Source organism: Scyliorhinus canicula, chromosome 4 (assembly GCF_902713615.1).
Source record: "Scyliorhinus canicula chromosome 4, sScyCan1.1, whole genome shotgun sequence".
Taxonomy (NCBI): domain Eukaryota; kingdom Metazoa; phylum Chordata; class Chondrichthyes; order Carcharhiniformes; family Scyliorhinidae; genus Scyliorhinus; species Scyliorhinus canicula.
The window spans coordinates 131,161,899-131,182,835 of record NC_052149.1 but is presented as its reverse complement, the minus strand read 5'-3'; the positions used below and the strand labels follow the sequence as shown (position 1 = coordinate 131,182,835).

Sequence of the window (20,937 nt, the reverse complement as noted above, 5' to 3'; positions counted from 1 at the left end):
TCCCCCTCAGCCCTGTCCCCTCAGCCCTGTCCCCTCAGCCCTGTCCCCTCAGCCCTCCCCCCTCAGCCCTCCCCCCTCAGCCCTCCCCCCTCAGCCCTCCCCCTCAGCCCTCCCCCCTCAGCCCTCCCCCCTCAGCCCTCCCCCCTCAGCCCTCTCCCCTCAGCCCTCCCCCCTCTGCCCTCTCCCATCAGCCCTCTCCCTCAGCCCTGTCCCTTCAGCCCTCCCCCTCAGCCCTCTCCCCTCAGCCCTCCCCCCTCAGCCCTCTCCCCTCAGCCCTCCTCCCTCAGCCCTCTCCCCTCAGCCCTCCCCCCTCAGCCCTCCCCCTCACTCCTTACCGTGACCCACGCCCCTGTCCACCTGACTAACCATGGTGGTGTAATGTGTGTAGCAGGGCCAAGTGGCGACTGACCCGGCCCACCTGGCAGACCCCGCTCGCGTCCAGCGCCTGGTCGGCCAGCCGATGCAGGTCGACCGAGCCCATCAGGCTTACACTTCCCCTGACCAGCGCCTTGGCGGGCAGCCCACAGGGACTCTAGCAGCAACGGGGAGGGCAGCTCCAACAATAGCCCTCTGGCCCAGTCCAGTGATGACACGACGACCCAGGGTACCAGCACACAGGGGACAGACAGACATGAAAGAACACAACACAACACCAACATGGAGGGGACGGACAGACAGGACATGGCACCCCAGCGGACCCCCGAGCACAGGTCCGATGAAGACACTGAGGCTGCGTCACAGCTGTCTCTTACACCCTCCGCCATCGCAGAGACTCTCACCTCAGTTGGCCATGTTAATGGTGAGGATTCTGGGACAGTAACTGGTGCGCACCTCACAGCCACTCCGAATCAGCAGGTGGAGGTCGGAGCAGCCGAGGGGCCGGACGGTGGGAGGGCAGCCCAGCCCCGGCAAACACCCGCCGCCCAGATGGGTCCCGGGTTCCTGGATTTCCCACACCCACCCACAGACCCGATGCAGTCAGGGACCCAGGGCCGTGAGAATGTGACGGCCGGTTACAGCACCTGCAGACGCAGGTGGAGGAGTGCATCCACGTCCAGGAGCAGGAAATGGTGCCGGTCATGAGGGCCACACAGGTGGAGGAGTGCATCCACGTCCAGGAGCAGGAAATGGTGCCGGTCATGAGGGCCACACAGGCCAACACCGCACGGGTGGCGTCTGCGGTGGAGACAATGGTGGCGATGGTGTCAGGCATAGGTCTGAGCCTGCAAGGCCTGGGGCTATCTGTGCACGAGGCCTCCGTGGCCCAGGATAGGGCTGCCGTCTCACAGGCAGCCATCAGCCAGAGCCAGCTGAACATCGCAGAGGCGCTCAACAACCTGGCCTGGTCTCAGCAGGCCATCGCTGACAGCATGAGTGCCATTGTCCGGGTGATGGCTGGCATTGTAGATAGCCAGACAGGGATGGCCAATGCCCTGAGCTCCATGGCTGTGAACGTCCAGACCCTGGTCGATACCAGCGCGGGCCTCCAGGACTGGCAGCGCCAGGTTATGGTGGTGCCCCGCGTGCTGGATCCGCTCGCACCCCCACCCCATGGAGAGCCCCGGGGGGCCACCGGGCACCCCGAGGGAGGAGGAGGTAATGCGGCCCGTTCCAGGTCCCCCTGCAGGGGAGGTCCCGGAACTTCGTGCCACCTCGGACCCCCCCCCCCCCCCCCTCCCATTGTCCCTGGTGCATCTGGTGGGCAGCGGGCAGAACAGGGTGGCACCACGCCACCCCAATTGCCCGAGGTGCGGCCGGGCCCATCCAGGCTTGGCCACCCCAGGAAACGGCCGCCAAAGGAGACCCTAGTCACAGGGCAGGGGTCACAGGACTCCGCCTGATCGTCATTCTGTGGTCAAAGACCATCTGCACGGTCATTGAGTACGTACCCTTCCTGTTCATGAACATAGCCCTTTCAACCAAGGTGGGCCGCATGGCGATGTGCACTCCATCAATCGCCCCCTGGTCCATGGGTATTCGGGCAACAGCGGCGAACCCCACTGTGCGGGCATCCTGGTGGGCGGGGTCCACAGGGAACTGTATGTATCGGTCCACGATGTCGTACAGGGCGCCGGTGATGGCCACCGCGGTGCACCTGTGCACCGATGGCTGCGAGATGACAGACAGGTCCCCACTCGGTGACTGGAACAACCCTGTCGTGAAAAAGTTGAGGGCGACTTCACCTTGACGGCCACCGGGAGGGAATGTCCACCCCCAGTCCCACGTGGCGCCAGGTGTGCCATAAGGTGTCAGATGTGGGTGACGGTCTCCCGGCTCATCCTGAGTCTCCTCCTGCACTTCCTGTCCAGGAAGTCCTCGAAGGACATGCGGCGCCGGTAAACAAGAGGCCTCATTGGACACCTCCGTGGCCGTGGCAGACCCTCCTCCTCCTCCTCGGTACCCTCGCGCTGTGGCTCCTCCACGTCGTGGTGCTCCTCCTGCGCCTCTCAGGCGTGTGGCCCTGCGGCCTACGCAACTTGCACGTGCCCGACTGCAGCCCGCTCCTCTACAGCAGGCTCTGCCACCTCTCTGTCACGCCCCTGCTCCAGCTCCCACTGGGCCTCATACAGGGCAGCAGCCCCCGCCACGGCGGCCAACAACGCTGAGAGATGGCTAAACATTATACAATCTGCAGGGGGTAGGTGTAGACAGGGTTTCATCATCGGCATACACCCCTCCGCAACCAGGTGCCATGGGCTATATGGCCGGACCCGGTTGCCAGCACACGCCCCACCCCCGCCCCCTCGGAGCCCTGAGACCTGTCGGCCATCCCCCCTGCCACCATCTGTTGGCACTGCCCTCACCGGGGCTGCTGTGTGTGCCGCCTTGGACCTACCCGCTGGTGGGTGCCGCCAGCTGGGGGGACATGGGGCTTCTGGCACACGTGAAGACAAGCATTTTATTTTATTACTCAATAAATAATTTGTCATCAACTGGAAGACTTTGTTTGTCATCAGAATTCAATACAACTCGGCAAGACAAATGAGTAATATTTATATTACAATTCTGTAATACAGCAAGAATGTTATAGGTTTCTATGTGATGTAATTCTTCTGAACTCCAGCAAATACAATCCTAACCGACTCAATCTCTGTCAGTCCTCCCTCTGTAGCAAGCACATCCTTCCACAGATATAGAGACCAAAACTGCACACAATATCCCAGGTGTGGCCCTGTATAATTGTTTGTGTACTCTAATCCTCTCTCAATGAAGGCCAACATACTATTTGCCTTCTTTACCGCCTGCTGCACCTGCATGCTTATCTTCAGTGACTGGTGTATGAAGATACCCAGGTCTCGTTGCACATTCTCCTCTCCTAATTTATGGCCATTCAGATAATAGTCGGCCGCCTTGTTTTTCTGCCAAAGTTGGCAACCTCACATTTATCCACATTATACTGAAACTGCCATTCATTTGCCCACTCACTCAGCATGTTGAAATCACACTGAACGATCTCTGCATCCTTCTCACAGCTCACCCAGCTTTCTATCATCTGAAAATTTGAAGATACTACATTTAGTTTCCCCACCTAAATCAATAATATATATTGTGAATAGCTGGGGTCCCTAGCACCATTCTCTGTCTTGGATCTAATACCGGTAGCACAGTGGTTAGCACTGTTGCTTCGCAGCACCAGGGTCCCTGGTTCAATTCCCGGCTTGGGTCACTGTCTGTGTGGAGTCTGCACATTCTCCCCGTGTCTGCGTGGGTTTCCTCCGGGTGCTCCGGTTTCCTCCCACAAGTCTTGAAAGACGTGCTGTTAGGTGAATTGGACATTCTGAATTCTCCCTCTGCGTACCCAAACCGGCGTCGGAATGTGGCGACTCGGGGCTTTTCACAGTAACTTCATTGCAGTGTTAATATAAGCCGCCTTTCCCTTGTAAGCCATGGTTTGACCACCTTTCCTGTTTTATTTTGTGTCAGACAGGAATAAACAATTGTTACAGTTCACCCATGTGCTCTTTGAATGTTTGCCATTGTCTATCCACAGTCACTTCTTTAAGTAGCGTTCCCCAATCCATCGCAGCCAACTTGCGCCTCACACCATCATAACTTTCTTTATTTAGATTCAGGAGTCTAGTCTCAGAAACAACTACATCAATAGGAAAAATTCTATCATATTATGATCGTTTATCCTCAAGGGACTTCGCACAACTAGATTGCCAATGATTCCTCCTCTGGGGATTCTGTCAACCAAAGGTATTTGGTGCCTGATCGAGGGGCTGGGCATTGGGAAGTGGTGGGGTGGCTGAGAGCAACCTTTCTGCTCTTTCTGTCAACATCCCCCCTCTCCCTTTCCCATCCGCCCCAGCCCACCCTGCCCAGGCATTACTTATCTGTGGTCTGTGCCACTCTGTTATCCTGGGACTCAGATGCCTGTCCTTCTGGCTGCAGCCACAGCCCACCAGTGGTGCTGCTGAGCACAAGAGTTGCTCGGTCTTGGTGAGATTTCTGCCTCTGGGGTCCTCATTCTCAGGGAAGGCCTATTGCTGGCCTCACCACTACTTGATTGGTGTGTGCTTTGGTGGGCATTCCTGGCCTTGTCACCAGCAGACAAGATGCTGACACCTCAACAAGATTCTGCCCTTGTTCATCTGATATGCATTTATCTGTAGGATATATATATACATGTCTATTTGCAATAGAACATAGAACATAAACATTACAGCGCAGTACAGGCCCTTCGGCCCTCGATGTTGCGCCGACCTGTGAAACCAATCTAAAGCCCATCTACACTATTCCCTTATCGTCCATATGTCTAATATATACAATGTGAATCTCTCTCAAATATAGACATACTTGTCTCTCTAATATTGATTCACATCTATCTAATATAGTTACAGTTCTCCCTGTAATATAGACGTATATTGGCGGCACAATGGCACAGTGGTTAGCACTGCTATCTCAGCGCCAAGGGACCCAGGTTCAATTCCAACCTCGGATGACTGTCTGTGTGGAGTTTACACTTTCTCCCCGTGTCTGTATGGGTTTCCTCCGGATGCTCCAGTGTCCTTCCACAGTCCAAAGATGTACAGGTTAGGTGGATTGGCCATGCTAATATTGCCCGAAGGCTTGGGCGGTTACTGGGATAGGAGTGGGGGATTGGGCCTCGGTAAGGGGCTCTATCCAAGCAAGGGCTGGTGCAGACTCGATGGGCCAAACGGCCGCCTCCTGCACTGTAGGGATTCTATGATCCTATGTCTCTCTTATATAGGTACTTGTCTCCCTGTAATATAAACCTGTATCTCAGTTAGAGATACTTGTTTCCCTGTAACAGAGACGCATATCTATGTTATATAGGTACTTGTCTCTTTGTGGTCTTCAATTCGAGAGATTGCATTATAACTTGATTCAGTGTCGAGCATATACTGGGAAGAGTGTATTTGCCTGTTGTGGTGAATGTGTAACCACTATAATTCACACTGTGCATTACTGTGTCCCTGTGGGCTCCATCTGTGAGCCATTGCGTGGCTCTGCTCACAGGGGGAGATGAGGAGCATGTACAGGGCTCCGCCCTTGGCTCCGCCCCCTTCAGGAAGTATAAATGCTGCGGTTCTGCGAATCCGCCTTCAGTTTAGCATAGTCGCAGGCAGGCTCAGTTGTAAGCCGATTAAAGCCACAGTTTACTCCAACTCGTGTCTCTGAGTGAATTGATGGTCGCATCACCTGTAACACATTTTATCTTGATATTGGTGGAAGATAGTGAGCTTTACAAGGGCAAAGAGTAAATCAGGATGGGAGGAGAAGACAAAGCGGTGTCCATGTGTGTTTATTTCCATGTTTGTGTTCACCAGTGAATGTTTTGGTGTTTGTCTCTCTTAGTGTTTCCACCTCAGAGTCTCCGAGCGACTGGTGTCACTGATCACACCATTGCGCTGGAGTGGGAGAGCTCTGTGAAAATCACTGAGTATCTCATCACCTACATTTCCAGCATTCCAGATGGGTTACTCTCAGAGCTCCGTGTCCCGGGGAACTGGACTGCAGCGAGTATCACAGGATTGGACCCTGGAGTCGAATACAACATTAATGTCTATGCCGTGCTGAATAACAAGCTGAGTGCGCCCATCAACTCACAGATTACCACTCGTAAGTATCTGATATGTGCTTCTCTATACATTCTGGCATACTGGTGTGACTGAATTCTCCCAGATGTTTGCATTGCTATAAATCTACACTCTCCCACACAATTGAACGTTTACATAACTGCCTGAATTTGGAAGTCAGCACTTTCAACTGTCACAGTGACTCTTTGTTAAGCAACATATTTATTACAAAATCCTCACCCTTGTTTTTAAATCATAAGACCATAAGACATAGGAGCAGAATTAGGCCACTCGGCTCATCGAGTCTGTTCTGCCATTCAATCATGGCTGATATCTTTCTCATCCCCATTATCCTGTCTTCTCCCCACAATCCCTGATCCCCTTATTGATCAAAAACCTATCTATCTCTGTCTTAAAGTCACTCAATGATTTGGCCACCACAGCCTTCTGCGGCAAAGAGTTCCACAGATTCACCACCCTCTGGTTCATCTCTGTTTTAAAGGATCATCCCTTTAGTCTGAGATTGTGTCCTCTGCTTCTAGTTTTTCCTACAAGTGGAAACATCCGCTCCACGTCCACTCTATGCAGGCCATGCAGTAACCTGCAAGTTTCAATAATGTCCCCCCTCATCCTTCTAAACTCCAATGAGTACAGACCCAGAGTCCTCAACCATTCCTCATACAACAAGCTCTTTATTCCAGGGATCATTCTTGTGAACTTCCTGTGGTAAACCACTGTTACACCTGTATTAGGTGATGTAAGGTAGGACCTGTATTACAGGTTTGCCGGTAGCCCCTGCCTGCTGGCTCCGCCCAGTAGGAGGAGCTTGTCCTCTATTCAGCAGCCATTTCGGCAGCTGCTGTGGGAGGCCACACATCTTACTGCAATAAAGCCACAGTTGTATCCAACCTTAGTCTTTGTACAATTGATTGTGCATCACTTCCTTGGACCCTTTCCAAGGCCAGCACATCCTTCCTTAGATATGGGGCCCAAAACTGCTCACAATATTCCAAACGGGGTTTGGCCAGAGCCTTATACAGCCTCAGAAGTACATCCCTGGTCTTGTATTGTAGCCCTCTTGACATGAATGCTAACATTGCATTTCCCTTCCTAACTGCCGACTGAACCTGCAGTTTAACCTTAAGAAAATTGTGAAAAGGAATTCCCAAGTCCCTTTGTGCTTCTGATTTCCGAAGCATTTCCCCATTTAGAAAATAGTCTATGCCTCCATTTCTCCTTCCAAAGTGCATAACCTCACAGGTTATGGCATAAACCATCCCATAACCTTGCCCCTCCCTATTTCTGTAATCTCCTCCAGTCCCACAACTCTTCAGAATCCTTGAACTGAACATCTGATTTTAATTGCTTCAACACTGTTGGCCAAGCCTTCAACAATTCTCTCGATAAAGCTTTCTGCCTCATTCCACCAACTTTATCCAACTTTGAGAACCCTTCAAACTTCACCCTTTTGTCAAGCACTTACCTCCCAATACCACATCATAATGCTAAAGGACCTTTACAAGAATATAAACTAAAACTAGGGTATGTGTTCAAAATAGGAATTGGGAAATTAAAATTATTCAATTGGGGTAAATGTACCAGTAAACTAATTAATAAATGAATGAGCATGGAGCAGGTTTAGAGGTATTCATTAATATTAATAGCACAAACAGGGTACGAACTGGAATTTGAAGTTTTTTAACATCATGGGTGCCTAGAACTCTCTGCCGGATGATATGGTGGAAGCAGGTATGATAGTGACATTTAATGGGCATTTTGACAAATACATGAATAGGATGGGCAATAGAGGGATATGGACAGTGCAGCACTCCCTCAGTACTGACCCTCTGACAGTGTAGCACTCCCTCAGTACTGACCCTCTGACAGTGCAGCACTCCCTCAGTACTGACCCTCTGACAGTGTAGCACTCCCTCAGTACTGACCCTCTGACAGTGCAGCACTCCCTCAGTACTGACCCTCTGACAGTGCAGCACTCCCTCAGTACTGACCCTCTGACAGTGCAGCACTCCCTCAGTACTGACCCTCTGACAGTGCAGCACTCCCTCAGTACTGACCCTCTGACAGTGCAGCACTTGCTCAGTACTGACTCTGACAGTGCCGCACTCCCTCAGTACTGACCCTCTGACAGTGCCGCACTCCCTCAGTACTGACGCTGTGACAGTGCAGCACTCCCTCAGTACTGACCCTCTGACAGTGCAGCCCTCCCTCAGTACTGATCCTCTGACAGTGCAGCACTCCCTCAGTACTGACCCTCTGACAGTGCAGCCCTCCCTCAGTACTGAACCTCTGACAGTGCAGCACTCCCTCAGTACTGACCCTCTGACAGTACAGCACTCCCTCAGTACTGACCCTCTGACAGTGCAGCACTCACTCAGTACTGACCCTCTGACAGTGCGGCACTCCCTCAGTACTGACCCTCTGACAGTGCAGCACTCACTCAGTACTGACCCTCTGACAGTGCAGCACTCCCTCAGCAACATTGAAAAACCAATTTGCTGCTCATGGTCTAATTGCTTTTTTTGGATCTGCCTGTGCAGAGGCTTTTCCTGCATTACAATGGTGACCACAGTTGAATATTGGATCAATGGTTCTGACGCGTTCACGGACCTAATGGACTGGTGAAAGGTTTTGGAGTAATGTTGTCAGCTTGTCTTTCTTCGATGCAGCAGCAGCAAATATTAACATCCTGACATGTGAATGGTTTGAATATGTTTGACATCCCACAGAACAATCTCCTCGGCTAGTTGTGAGTGATGTTCGCCATCTCTCCACAGATCTGCCCACTCCACAAGACCTTCATTTCAAATCCCTCTCCGAGACAGCAGTGGTGGTGCAATGGGATCCTCTTCACGTTCCGATTGATGGCTGGGAAATCAGTTTTATTGCCAAGGTAAACCATCGCCAATGCACACACTCTTGGGAAGCTTAGCAGGTATCAGTGTGATATTCAGCCAGTGTCTGGAGTCTCAGTGTGATATTCAGTCAGTGTCTGGAGTCTCAGTGTGATATTCAGCCAGTGTCTGGAATCTCAGTGTGATATTCAGCCAGTGTCTGGAGTCTCAGTGTCTGGAGTCTCAGTGTGATATTCAGCCAGTGTCTGGAGTCTCAGTGTGATATTCAGCCAGTGTCTGGAGTCTCAGTGTGATATTCAGCCAGTGTCTGGAGTCTCAGTGTGATATTCAGTCAGTGTCTGGAGTCTCAGTGTGATATTCAGCTCAGTGTCTGGAGTCTCAGTGTGATATTCAGCTCAGTGTCTGGAGTCTCAGTGTGATATTCAGCCAGTGTCTGGAGTCTCAGTGTGATATTCAGCCAGTGTCTGGAGTCTCAGTGTGATATTCAGCCAGTGTCTGGAGTCTCAGTGTGATATTCAGCCAGTGTCTGGAGTCTCAGTGTGATATTCAGCCAGTGTCTGGAGTCTCAGTGTGATATTCAGCCAGTGTCTGGAGTCTCAGTGTGATATTCAGTCAGTGTCTGGAGTCTCAGTGTGATATTCAGTCAGTGTCTGGAGTCTCAGTGTGATATTCAGTCAGTGTCTGGAGTCTCAGTGTGATATTCTCTCAGTGTCTGGAGTCTCAGTGTGATATTCAGTCAGTGTCTGGAGTCTCAGTGTGATATTCAGCCAGTGTCTGGAGTCTCAGTGTGATATTCAGTCAGTGTCTGGAGTCTCAGTGTGATATTCAGCCAGTGTCTGGAGTCTCAGTCTGATATTCAGCCAGTGTCTGGAGTCTCAGTGTGATATTCAGCCAGTGTCTGGAGTCTCAGTGTGATATTCAGCCAGTGTCTGGAGTCTCAGTGTGATATTCAGCCAGTGTCTGGAGTCTCAGTGTGATATTCAGTCAGTGTCTGGAGTCTCAGTGTGATATTCAGCCAGTGTCTGGAGTCTCAGTGTGATATTCAGCTCAGTGTCTGGAGTCTCAGTGTGATATTCAGCCAGTGTCTGGAGTCTCAGTGTGATATTCAGCCAGTGTCTGGAGTCTCAGTGTGATATTCAGCCAGTGTCTGGAGTCTCAGTGTGATATTCAGCCAGTGTCTGGAGTCTCAGTGTGATATTCAGCCAGTGTCTGGAGTCTCAGTGTGATATTCAGTCAGTGTCTGGAGTCTCAGTGTGATATTCTCTCAGTGTCTGGAGTCTCAGTGTGATATTCAGCCAGTGTCTGGAGTCTCAGTGTGATATTCAGTCAGTGTCTGGAGTCTCAGTGTGATATTCAGCCAGTGTCTGGAGTCTCAGTGTGATATTCTCTCAGTGTCTGGAGTCTCAGTGTGATATTCAGCCAGTGTCTGGAGTCTCAGTGTGATATTCTCTCAGTGTCTGGAGTCTCAGTGTGATATTCAGTCAGTGTCTGGAGTCTCAGTGTGATATTCTCTCAGTGTCTGGAGTCTCAGTGTCTGGAGTCTCAGTGTGATATTCAGTCAGTGTCTGGAGTCTCAGTCTGATATTCTCTCAGTGTCTGGAGTCTCAGTCTGATATTCAGCCAGTGTCTGGAGTCTCAGTGTGATATTCAGTCAGTGTCTGGAGTCTCAGTCTGATATTCAGTCAGTGTCTGGAGTCTCAGTGTGATATTCAGCCAGTGTCTGGAGTCTCAGTGTGATATTCAGCCAGTGTCTGGAGTCTCAGTGTGATATTCAGCCAGTGTCTGGAGTCTCAGTCTGATATTCAGTCAGTGTCTGGAGTCTCAGTGTGATATTCAGTCAGTGTCTGGAGTCTCAGTGTGATATTCAGTCAGTGTCTGGAGTCTCAGTGTGATATTCAGCCAGTGTCTGGAGTCTCAGTGTGATATTCTCTCAGTGTCTGGAGTCTCAGTGTGATATTCAGTCAGTGTCTGGAGTCTCAGTCTGATATTCAGTCAGTGTCTGGAGTCTCAGTGTGATATTCAGTCAGTGTCTGGAGTCTCAGTGTGATATTCAGTCAGTGTCTGGAGTCTCAGTCTGATATTCAGCCAGTGTCTGGAGTCTCAGTGTGATATTCAGTCAGTGTCTGGAGTCTCAGTGTGATATTCAGCCAGTGTCTGGAGTCTCAGTCTGATATTCAGCCAGTGTCTGGAGTCTCAGTGTGATATTCAGCCAGTGTCTGGAGTCTCAGTGTGATATTCAGCCAGTGTCTGGAGTCTCAGTGTGATATTCAGTCAGTGTCTGGAGTCTCAGTCTGATATTCAGCCAGTGTCTGGAGTCTCAGTGTGATATTCAGCCAGTGTCTGGAGTCTCAGTGTGATATTCAGTCAGTGTCTGGAGTCTCAGTGTGATATTCAGCCAGTGTCTGGAGTCTCAGTGTGATATTCAGTCAGTGTCTGGAGTCTCAGTGTCTGGAGTCTCAGTGTCTGGAGTCTCAGTGTGATATTCAGCCAGTGTCTGGAGTCTCAGTGTGATATTCAGTCAGTGTCTGGAGTCTCAGTGTGATATTCAGCCAGTGTCTGGAGTCTCAGTCTGATATTCAGCCAGTGTCTGGAGTCTCAGTGTGATATTCTCTCAGTGTCTGGAGTCTCAGTGTGATATTCAGTCAGTGTCTGGAGTCTCAGTCTGATATTCAGCCAGTGTCTGGAGTCTCAGTGTGATATTCAGTCAGTGTCTGGAGTCTCAGTGTGATATTCAGCCAGTGTCTGGAGTCTCAGTCTGATATTCAGCCAGTGTCTGGAGTCTCAGTGTGATATTCTCTCAGTGTCTGGAGTCTCAGTGTGATATTCAGTCAGTGTCTGGAGTCTCAGTCTGATATTCAGTCAGTGTCTGGAGTCTCAGTGTGATATTCAGTCAGTGTCTGGAGTCTCAGTCTGATATTCAGCCAGTGTCTGGAGTCTCAGTGTGATATTCAGCCAGTGTCTGGAGTCTCAGTCTGATATTCAGCCAGTGTCTGGAGTCTCAGTGTGATATTGAGTCAGTGTCTGGAGTCTCAGTCTGATATTGAGCCAGTGTCTGGAGTCTCAGTGTGATATTCAGCCAGTGTCTGGAGTCTCAGTCTGATATTCAGTCAGTGTCTGGAGTCTCAGTGTGATATTCAGCCAGTGTCTGGAGTCTCAGTGTGATATTCAGCCAGTGTCTGGAGTCTCAGTCTGATATTCAGCCAGTGTCTGGAGTCTCAGTGTGATATTCAGCCAGTGTCTGGAGTCTCAGTGTGATATTCAGCCAGTGTCTGGAGTCTCAGTGTGATATTCAGTCAGTGTCTGGAGTCTCAGTCTGATATTCAGCCAGTGTCTGGAGTCTCAGTGTGATATTCAGCCAGTGTCTGGAGTCTCAGTCTGATATTCAGCCAGTGTCTGGAGTCTCAGTGTGATATTCAGCCAGTGTCTGGAGTCTCAGTCTGATATTCAGTCAGTGTCTGGAGTCTCAGTGTGATATTCAGTCAGTGTCTGGAGTCTCAGTCTGATATTCAGCCAGTGTCTGGAGTCTCAGTGTGATATTCAGCCAGTGTCTGGAGTCTCAGTGTGATATTCAGTCAGTGTCTGGAGTCTCAGTGTGATATTCAGTCAGTGTCTGGAGTCTCAGTGTGATATTCAGTCAGTGTCTGGAGTCTCAGTGTGATATTCAGCCAGTGTCTGGAGTCTCAGTGTGATATTCAGTCAGATGTCTGGAGTCTCAGTCTGATATTCAGCCAGTGTCTGGAGTCTCAGTCTGATATTCAGTCAGTGTCTGGAGTCTCAGTGTGATATTCTCTCAGTGTCTGGAGTCTCAGTCTGATATTCAGCCAGTGTCTGGAGTCTCAGTCTGATATTCAGCCAGTGTCTGGAGTCTCAGTGTGATATTGAGTCAGTGTCTGGAGTCTCAGTGTGATATTCAGCCAGTGTCTGGAGTCTCAGTGTGATATTGAGTCAGTGTCTGGAGTCTCAGTCTGATATTCAGCCATAGTCTGGAGTCTCAGTCTGATATTCAGCCAGTGTCTGGAGTCTCAGTGTGATATTGAGTCAGTGTCTGGAGTCTCAGTCTGATATTCAGTCAGTGTCTGGAGTCTGTGTGATATTCAGCCAGTGTCTGGAGTCACAGTCTGATATTCAGCCAGTGTCTGGAGTCTCAGTGTGATATTCAGTCAGTGTCTGGAGTCTCAGTCTGATATTCAGTCAGTGTCTGGAGTCTCAGTATGATATTCAGCCAGTGTCTGGAGTCTCAGTGTGATATTCAGCCAGTGTCTGGAGTCTCAGTGTGATATTCAGCCAGTGTCTGGAGTCTCAGTGTGATATTCAGTCAGTGTCTGGAGTCTCAGTGTGATATTCAGTCAGTGTCTGGAGTCTCAGTGTGATATTCAGCCAGTGTCTGGAGTCTCAGTGTGATATTCAGCCAGTGTCTGGAGTCTCAGTGTGATATTCAGCCAGTGTCTGGAGTCTCAGTCTGATATTCAGTCAGTGTCTGGAGTCTCAGTCTGATATTCAGCCAGTGTCTGGAGTCTCAGTGTGATATTCAGCCAGTGTCTGGATTCTCAGTGTGATATTCAGCCAGTGTCTGGAGTCTCAGTGTGATATTCAGCCAGTGTCTGGAGTCTCAGTGTGATATTCAGTCAGTGTCTGGAGTCTCAGTCTGATATTCAGTCAGTGTCTGGAGTCTCAGTGTGATATTCAGTCAGTGTCTAGAGTCTCAGTGTGATATTCAGTCAGTGTCTGGAGTCTCAGTGTGATATTCAGTCAGTGTCTAGAGTCTCAGTGTGATATTCAGTCAGTGTCTGGAGTCTCAGTGTGATATTCAGTCAGTGTGTGGAGTCTCAGTGTGATATTCAGTCAGTGTCTAGAGTCTCAGTGTGATATTCAGTCAGTGTCTGGAGTCTCAGTGTGATATTCAGTCAGTGTCTGGAGTCTCAGTGTGATATTCAGTCAGTGTCTAGAGTCTCAGTGTGATATTCAGTCAGTGTCTGGAGTCTCAGTGTGATATTCAGTCAGTGTCTGGAGTCTCAGTGTGATATTCAGCCAGTGTCTGGAGTCTCAGTGTCTGGAGTCTCAGTGTGATATTCAGCCAGTGTCTGGAGTCTCAGTGTGATATTCAGTCAGTGTCTGGAGTCTCAGTGTGATATTCAGCCAGTGTCTGGAGTCTCAGTGTCTGGAGTCTCAGTCTGATATTCAGCCAGTGTCTGGAGTCTCAGTGTGATATTCAGCCAGTGTCTGGAGTCTCAGTCTGATATTCAGCCAGTGTCTGGAGTCTCAGTGTGATATTCAGTCAGTGTCTGGAGTCTCAGTCTGATATTCAGCCAGTGTCTGGAGTCTCAGTGTGATATTCAGCCAGTGTCTGGAGTCTCAGTCTGATATTCAGCCAGTGTCTGGAGTCTCAGTGTGATATTCAGTCAGTGTCTGGAGTCTCAGTGTGATATTCTCTCAGTGTCTGGAGTCTCAGTCTGATATTCAGTCAGTGTCTGGAGTCTCAGTGTGATATTCAGTCAGTGTCTGGAGTCTCAGTCTGATATTCAATCAGTGTCTGGAGTCTCAGTGTGATATTCAGTCAGTGTCTGGAGTCTCAGTGTGATATTCAGTCAGTGTCTGGAGTCTCAGTCTGATATTCTCTCAGTGTCTGGAGTCTCAGTGTGATATTCAGCCAGTGTCTGGAGTCTCAGTGTGATATTCTCTCAGTGTCTGGAGTCTCAGTGTGATATTCAGTCAGTGTCTGGAGTCTCAGTCTGATATTCAGCCAGTGTCTGGAGTCTCAGTGTGATATTCAGCCAGTGTCTGGAGTCTCAGTGTGATATTCAGCCAGTGTCTGGAGTCTCAGTGTGATATTCTCTCAGTGTCTGGAGTCTCAGTGTGATATTCAGCCAGTGTCTGGAGTCTCAGTGTGATATTCAGTCAGTGTCTGGAGTCTCAGTCTGATATTCAGCCAGTGTCTGGAGTCTCAGTGTGATATTCAGCCAGTGTCTGGAGTCTCAGTCTGATATTGAGTCAGTGTCTGGAGTCTCAGTGTGATATTCAGCCAGTGTCTGGAGTCTCAGTGTGATATTATCTCAGTGTCTGGAGTCTCAGTGTGATATTCAGTCAGTGTCTGGAGTCTCAGTGTGATATTCAGCCAGTGTCTGGAGTCTCAGTGTGATATTCAGTCAGTGTCTGGAGTCTCAGTGTGATATTCAGTCAGTGTCTGGAGTCTCAGTGTGATATTCAGCCAGTGTCTGGAGTCTCAGTGTGATATTCAGCCAGTGTCTGGAGTCTCAGTGTGATATTCAGCCAGTGTCTGGAGTCTCAGTCTGATATTCAGTCAGTGTCTGGAGTCTCAGTGTGATATTCAGCCAGTGTCTGGAGTCTCAGTCTGAAATTCTCTCAGTGTCTGGAGTCTCAGCCTGATATTCAGCCAGTGTCTGGAGTCTCAGTCTGATATTCAGTCAGTGTCTGGAGTCTCAGTGTGATATTCAGCCAGTGTCTGGAGTCTCAGTCTGATATTCAGTCAGTGTCTGGAGTCTCAGTGTGATATTCAGTCAGATGTCTGGAGTCTCAGTGTGATATTCAGCCAGTGTCTGGAGTCTCAGTGTGATATTCAGCCAGTGTCTGGGGTCTCAGTGTGATATTCAGCCAGTGTCTGGAGTCTCAGTGTGATATTCAGCCAGTGTCTGGTGTCTCAGTGTGATATTCAGTCAGCGTCTGGAGTCTCAGTGTGATATTCAGCCAGTGTCTGGAGTCTCAGTGTGATATTCAGTCAGTGTCTGGAGTCTCAGTGTGATATTCAGTCAGTGTCTGGAGTCTCAGTGTGATATTCAGTCAGTGTCTGGAGTCTCAGTGTGATATTCAGCCAGTGTCTGGAGTCTCAGTGTGATATTCAGCCAGTGTCTGGAGTCTCAGTGTGATATTCAGCCAGTGTCTGGAGTCTCAGTGTGATATTCAGCCAGTGTCTGGAGTCTCAGTCTGATATTCAGCCAGTGTCTGGAGTCTCAGTGTGATATTCAGTCAGTGTCTGGAGTCTCAGTGTGATATTCAGCCAGTGTCTGGAGTCTCAGTGTGATATTCTCTCAGTGTCTGGAGTCTCAGTGTGATATTCAGCCAGTGTCTGGAGTCTCAGTGTGATATTCAGCCAGTGTCTGGAGTCTCAGTCTGATATTCAGCCAGTGTCTGGAGTCTCAGTGTGATATTCAGCCAGTGTCTGGAGTCTCAGTGTGATATTCAGCCAGTGTCTGGAGTCTCAGTCTGATATTCTCTCAGTGTCTGGAGTCTCAGTCTGATATTCAGTCAGTGTCTGGAGTCTCAGTGTGATATTCAGTCAGTGTCTGGAGTCTCAGTGTGATATTCAGCCAGTGTCTGGAGTCTCAGTGTGATATTCAGTCAGTGTCTGGAGTCTCAGTGTGATATTCAGTCAGTGTCTGGAGTCTCAGTGTGATATTCAGCCAGTGTCTGGAGTCTCAGTGTGATATTCAGTCAGTGTCTGGAGTCTCAGTGTGATATTCAGTCAGTGTCTGGAGTCTCAGTGTGATATTCAGTCAGTGTCTGGAGTCTCAGTGTGATATTCAGTCCAGTGTCTGGAGTCTCAGTGTGATATTCAGTCAGTGTCTGGAGTCTCAGTGTGATATTCAGTCAGTGTCTGGAGTCTCAGTGTGATATTCAGTCAGTGTCTGGAGTCTCAGTGTGATATTCAGCCAGTGTCTGGAGTCTCAGTGTGATATTCAGTCAGTGTCTGGAGTCTCAGTGTGATATTCAGCCAGTGTCTGGAGTCTCAGTGTGATATTCAGTCAGTGTCTGGAGTCTCAGTCTGATATTCAGCCAGTGTCTGGAGTCTCAGTCTGATATTCAGCCAGTGTCTGGAGTCTCAGTCTGATATTCTCTCAGTGTCTGGAGTCTCAGTCTGATATTCAGCCAGTGTCTGGAGTCTCAGTGTGATATTCAGTCAGTGTCTGGAGTCTCAGTGTGATATTCAGTCAGTGTCTGGAGTCTCAGTGTGATATTCAGCCAGTGTCTGGAGTCTCAGTCTGATATTCAGCCAGTGTCTGGAGTCTCAGTGTGATATTCTCTCAGTGTCTGGAGTCTCAGTCTGATATTCAGCCAGTGTCTGGAGTCTCAGTGTGATATTCAGTCAGTGTCTGGAGTCTCAGTGTGATATTCAGCCAGTGTCTGGAGTCTCAGTCTGATATTCAGCCAGTGTCTGGAGTCTCAGTGTGATAGTCAGTCAGTGTCTGGAGTCTCAGTCTGATATTCAGCCAGTGTCTGGAGTCTCAGTCTGATATTCAGTCAGTGTCTGGAGTCTCAGTGTGATATTCAGCCAGTGTCTGGAGTCTCAGTGTGATATTCTCTCAGTGTCTGGAGTCTCAGTGTGATATTCAGCCAGTGTCTGGAGTCTCAGTCTGATATTCAGCCAGTGTCTGGAGTCTCAGTGTGATATTCAGTCAGTGTCTGGAGTCTCAGTCTGATATTCAGCCAGTGTCTGGAGTCTCAGTCTGATATTCAGTCAGTGTCTGGAGTCTCAGTCTGATATTCAGCCAGTGTCTGGAGTCTCAGTCTGATATTCAGCCAGTGTCTGGAGTCTCAGTGTGATATTCAGTCAGTGTCTGGAGTCTCAGTGTGATATTCAGTCAGTGTCTGGAGTCTCAGTCTGATATTCAGCCAGATGTCTGGAGTCTCAGTGTGATATTCTCTCAGTGTCTGGAGTCTCAGTGTGATATTCAGCCAGCGTCTGGAGTCTCAGTGTGATATTCAGCCAGTGTCTGGAGTCTCAGTGTGATATTCAGCCAGTGTCTGGAGTCTCAGTGTGATATTCAGCCAGTGTCTGGAGTCTCAGTGTGATATTCAGTCAGTGTCTGGAGTCTCAGTGTGATATTCAGCCAGTGTCTGGAGTCTCAGTGTGATATTCAGCCAGTGTCTGGAGTCTCAGTGTGATATTCAGTCAGTGTCTGGAGTCTCAGTGTGATATTCATCCAGTGTCTGGAGTCTCAGTGTGATATTCAGCCAGTGTCTGGAGTCTCAGTGTGATATTCAGTCAGTGTCTGGAGTCTCAGTGTGATATTCAGCCAGTGTCTGGAGTCTCAGTGTGATATTCAGCCAGTGTCTGGAGTCTCAGTGTGATATTCAGCCAGTGTCTGGAGTCTCAGTGTGATATTCAGTCAGTGTCTGGAGTCTCAGTGTGATATTCAGTCAGTGTCTGGAGTCTCAGTCTGATATTCAGCCAGTGTCTGGAGTCTCAGTGTGATATTCAGCCAGTGTCTGGAGTCTCAGTCTGATATTCAGCCAGTGTCTGGAGTCTCAGTGTGATATTCAGTCAGTGTCTGGAGTCTCAGTATGATATTCAGTCAGTGTCTGGAGTCTCAGTGTGATATTCAGCCAGTGTCTGGAGTCTCAGTGTGATATTCAGCCAGTGTCTGGAGTCTCAGTGTGATATTCAGTCAGTGTCTGGAGTCTCAGTGTGATATTCAGTCAGTGTCTGGAGTCTCAGTGTGATATTCAGCCAGTGTCTGGAGTCTCAGTCTGATATTCAGCCAGTGTCTGGAGTCTCAGTGTGATATTCAGTCAGTGTCTGGAGTCTCAGTGTGATATTCAGTCAGATGTCTGGAGTCTCAGTGTGATATTCAGTCAGATGTCTGGAGTCTCGGTGTGATATTCAGCCAGATGTCTGGAGTCTCAGTGTGATATTCAGCCAGTGTCTGGAATCTCAGTCTGATATTCAGTCAGTGTCTGGAGTCTCAGTGTGATATTCAGCCAGTGTCTGGAGTCTCAGTCTGATATTCAGCCAGATGTCTTGTGTCTGGGTTTGTCTGCTGTTTGGAACAATCTGATGCATGGCTGTCCTGGCGTGTGCTGAAATAATCATTTAGATTTGACTCGGAAAGTGAGCGCGGAATTGTGAGTTGATGAACTTCGTTACATTTAGTAAGTTTATAAATGTTTAGCGCAGAGAACAAACTGTTGGTTGATCATTGAATGTAGCCAGTCATTATCAAATCCAACCTCTCGCTGCCGGAGGAGGTGGTGGAAGCAGGGACGATAGTGACATTTAAGGGGCATCTTGACAAGTATTTGTGTATTTGAATAGGATGGGAATAGAGGGATACGGACCCAGGAAGTGTCGAGGATTTTAGTTTAGACGGGCAGCATAGTCGGCACAGCCTTGGAGGGCCGAAGGGCCTGTTCCCGTGCTGTACTTTTCTTTGTTCTTTGTTCTCCCCATTGCCCCACGTCTCCCTCTTTCTTTCTCTCTCAAATTGCTTTCTTCACCTTCTTCCTTTTATGGGAGCGGCGTATTCAGAACCCCAAAATGTATCATGGAGTTCAACCAGCCTCTCCCTTTAATGTATTGTTGCTTTTGAAGCACACGGCCTTTTCTCCAGGTGTGGGATTACGATTATGGACACAGGGGTTTTTAAACACAAAACAATGTTCATTCCATGAATTCAACTTAACCTTTTTAAATAAACATTGGAACCCTTAACACCCCTTACTTCAAAGATAACCCCGAAAATAATACAACACTAAATAATCCCTCAAAATGTTCCTTCAAACCTCCAAAAGACTTAACACCTTTAAACAGAAACACAGCAGGTTAAAGACTATTATGAGTTTAAATCACCCAAATGATTCAGAGATATTCTTTTCTGGCAGAGATCACAGCAGATCCAGTAGATCCAGCAGATCCACAGTAGAGCGAGGAGAGGACACGAAAAGTCGTTGGCGGATAGGATCAAGGAAAACCCTAAGGCTTTCTATAGGTATTTCAGGAACAAAAGAATGACTAGAGTAAGATTAGGGCCAATCAAGGATAGTAGTGGAAAGTTGTGTGTGGAATCAGAGGAGATAGGGGAAGCATTAAATGGATATTTTTCGTCAGTGTTTACACTGGAGAAAGACAATGTTGTCGAGGAGAACACTCGGGTTCAGTCGACCAGGCTAGATGGAATTCAGGTTCAAAAGGAGGAGGTGTTAGCAATTTTAGAAAATGTCAAAATAGATAAGTCCCCTGGGCCAGATGGGATTTATCCTAGGATTCTCTGGGAAGCCAGGGAGGAGATTGCAGAGCCTTTGTCCTTGATCTTTATGTCGTCTTTGTCGACAGGAATAGTGCCGGAAGACTGGAGGATAGCAAATGTTGTCCCCTTGTTCAAGAAGGGGAGTAGAGACAACCCTGGTAATTATAGACCTGTGAGCCTTACTTCGGTTGTGGGTAAAATGTTGGAAAAGGTTATAAGAGATAGGGTTTATAATCATCTTGAAAAGAACAAGTTGATTAGCGATACTCAACACGGTTTTGTGAAGGGTAGGTCATGTCTCACAAACCTTATTGAGTTTTTTGAGAAGGTGATCAAACAGGTGGATCAGGGTAAAGCTGTTGATTTGGTGTATATGGATTTCAGTAAGGCGTTTGATAAGGTTCCCCACGGTAGGCTATTGCAGAAAATAAGGAAGTATGGAATTGAAGGTGATTTAGCGGTTTGGATCAGTAATTGGCTAGCTGAAAGAAGACAGAGGGTGGTGGTTGATGGCAAATGTTCATCCTGGAGTTCAGTTACTAGTGGTGTACCGCAAGGATCTGTTTTGGGGCCACTGCTGTTTGTCATTTTTATAAATGACCTGGAAGAGGGTGTAGAAGGATGGGTTAGTAAATTTGCAGATGACACGAAGGTCGGTGGAGTTGTGGATAGTGCTGAAGGATGTTATAGGATACAGAGGGACATAGATAAGCTGCAGAGCTGGGCTGAGAGGTGGCAGATGGAGTTTAATGCGGAAAAGTGTGAGGTGGTTCACTTTGGAAGGAGTAACAGGAATGCAGAGTACTGGGCTAATGGCAAGATTCTTGGTAGTGTAGATGAACAGAGAGATCTCGGCATCCAGGTACATAAATCCCTGAAAGTTGCCACCCAGGTTAATAGGGCTGTTAAGAAGGCATATGGTGTGCTAGCCTTTATCAGCAGGGGGATTGAGTTTCGGAGCCACAAGGTCATGCTGCAGCTGTACGTAACTCTGGTGCTGCCGCACGTGGAGTACTGCGTGCAGTTCTGGTCACCACATTA

General features: G+C 48.8%; 1 protein-coding gene across 1 annotated transcript in view; it reads left to right on the top strand.

Moving 5' to 3' along the window:
- Positions 1–20,937, top strand: part of tnr (tenascin R (restrictin, janusin)) — a 390,478-nt gene that overhangs the window by 120,772 nt on the left and 248,769 nt on the right. Inside the window, 2 exon segments of the mRNA XM_038795191.1 lie at positions 5,824–6,087; positions 8,840–8,955. Of these exon segments, the coding sequence (XP_038651119.1) occupies positions 5,824–6,087; positions 8,840–8,955 (380 nt within the window).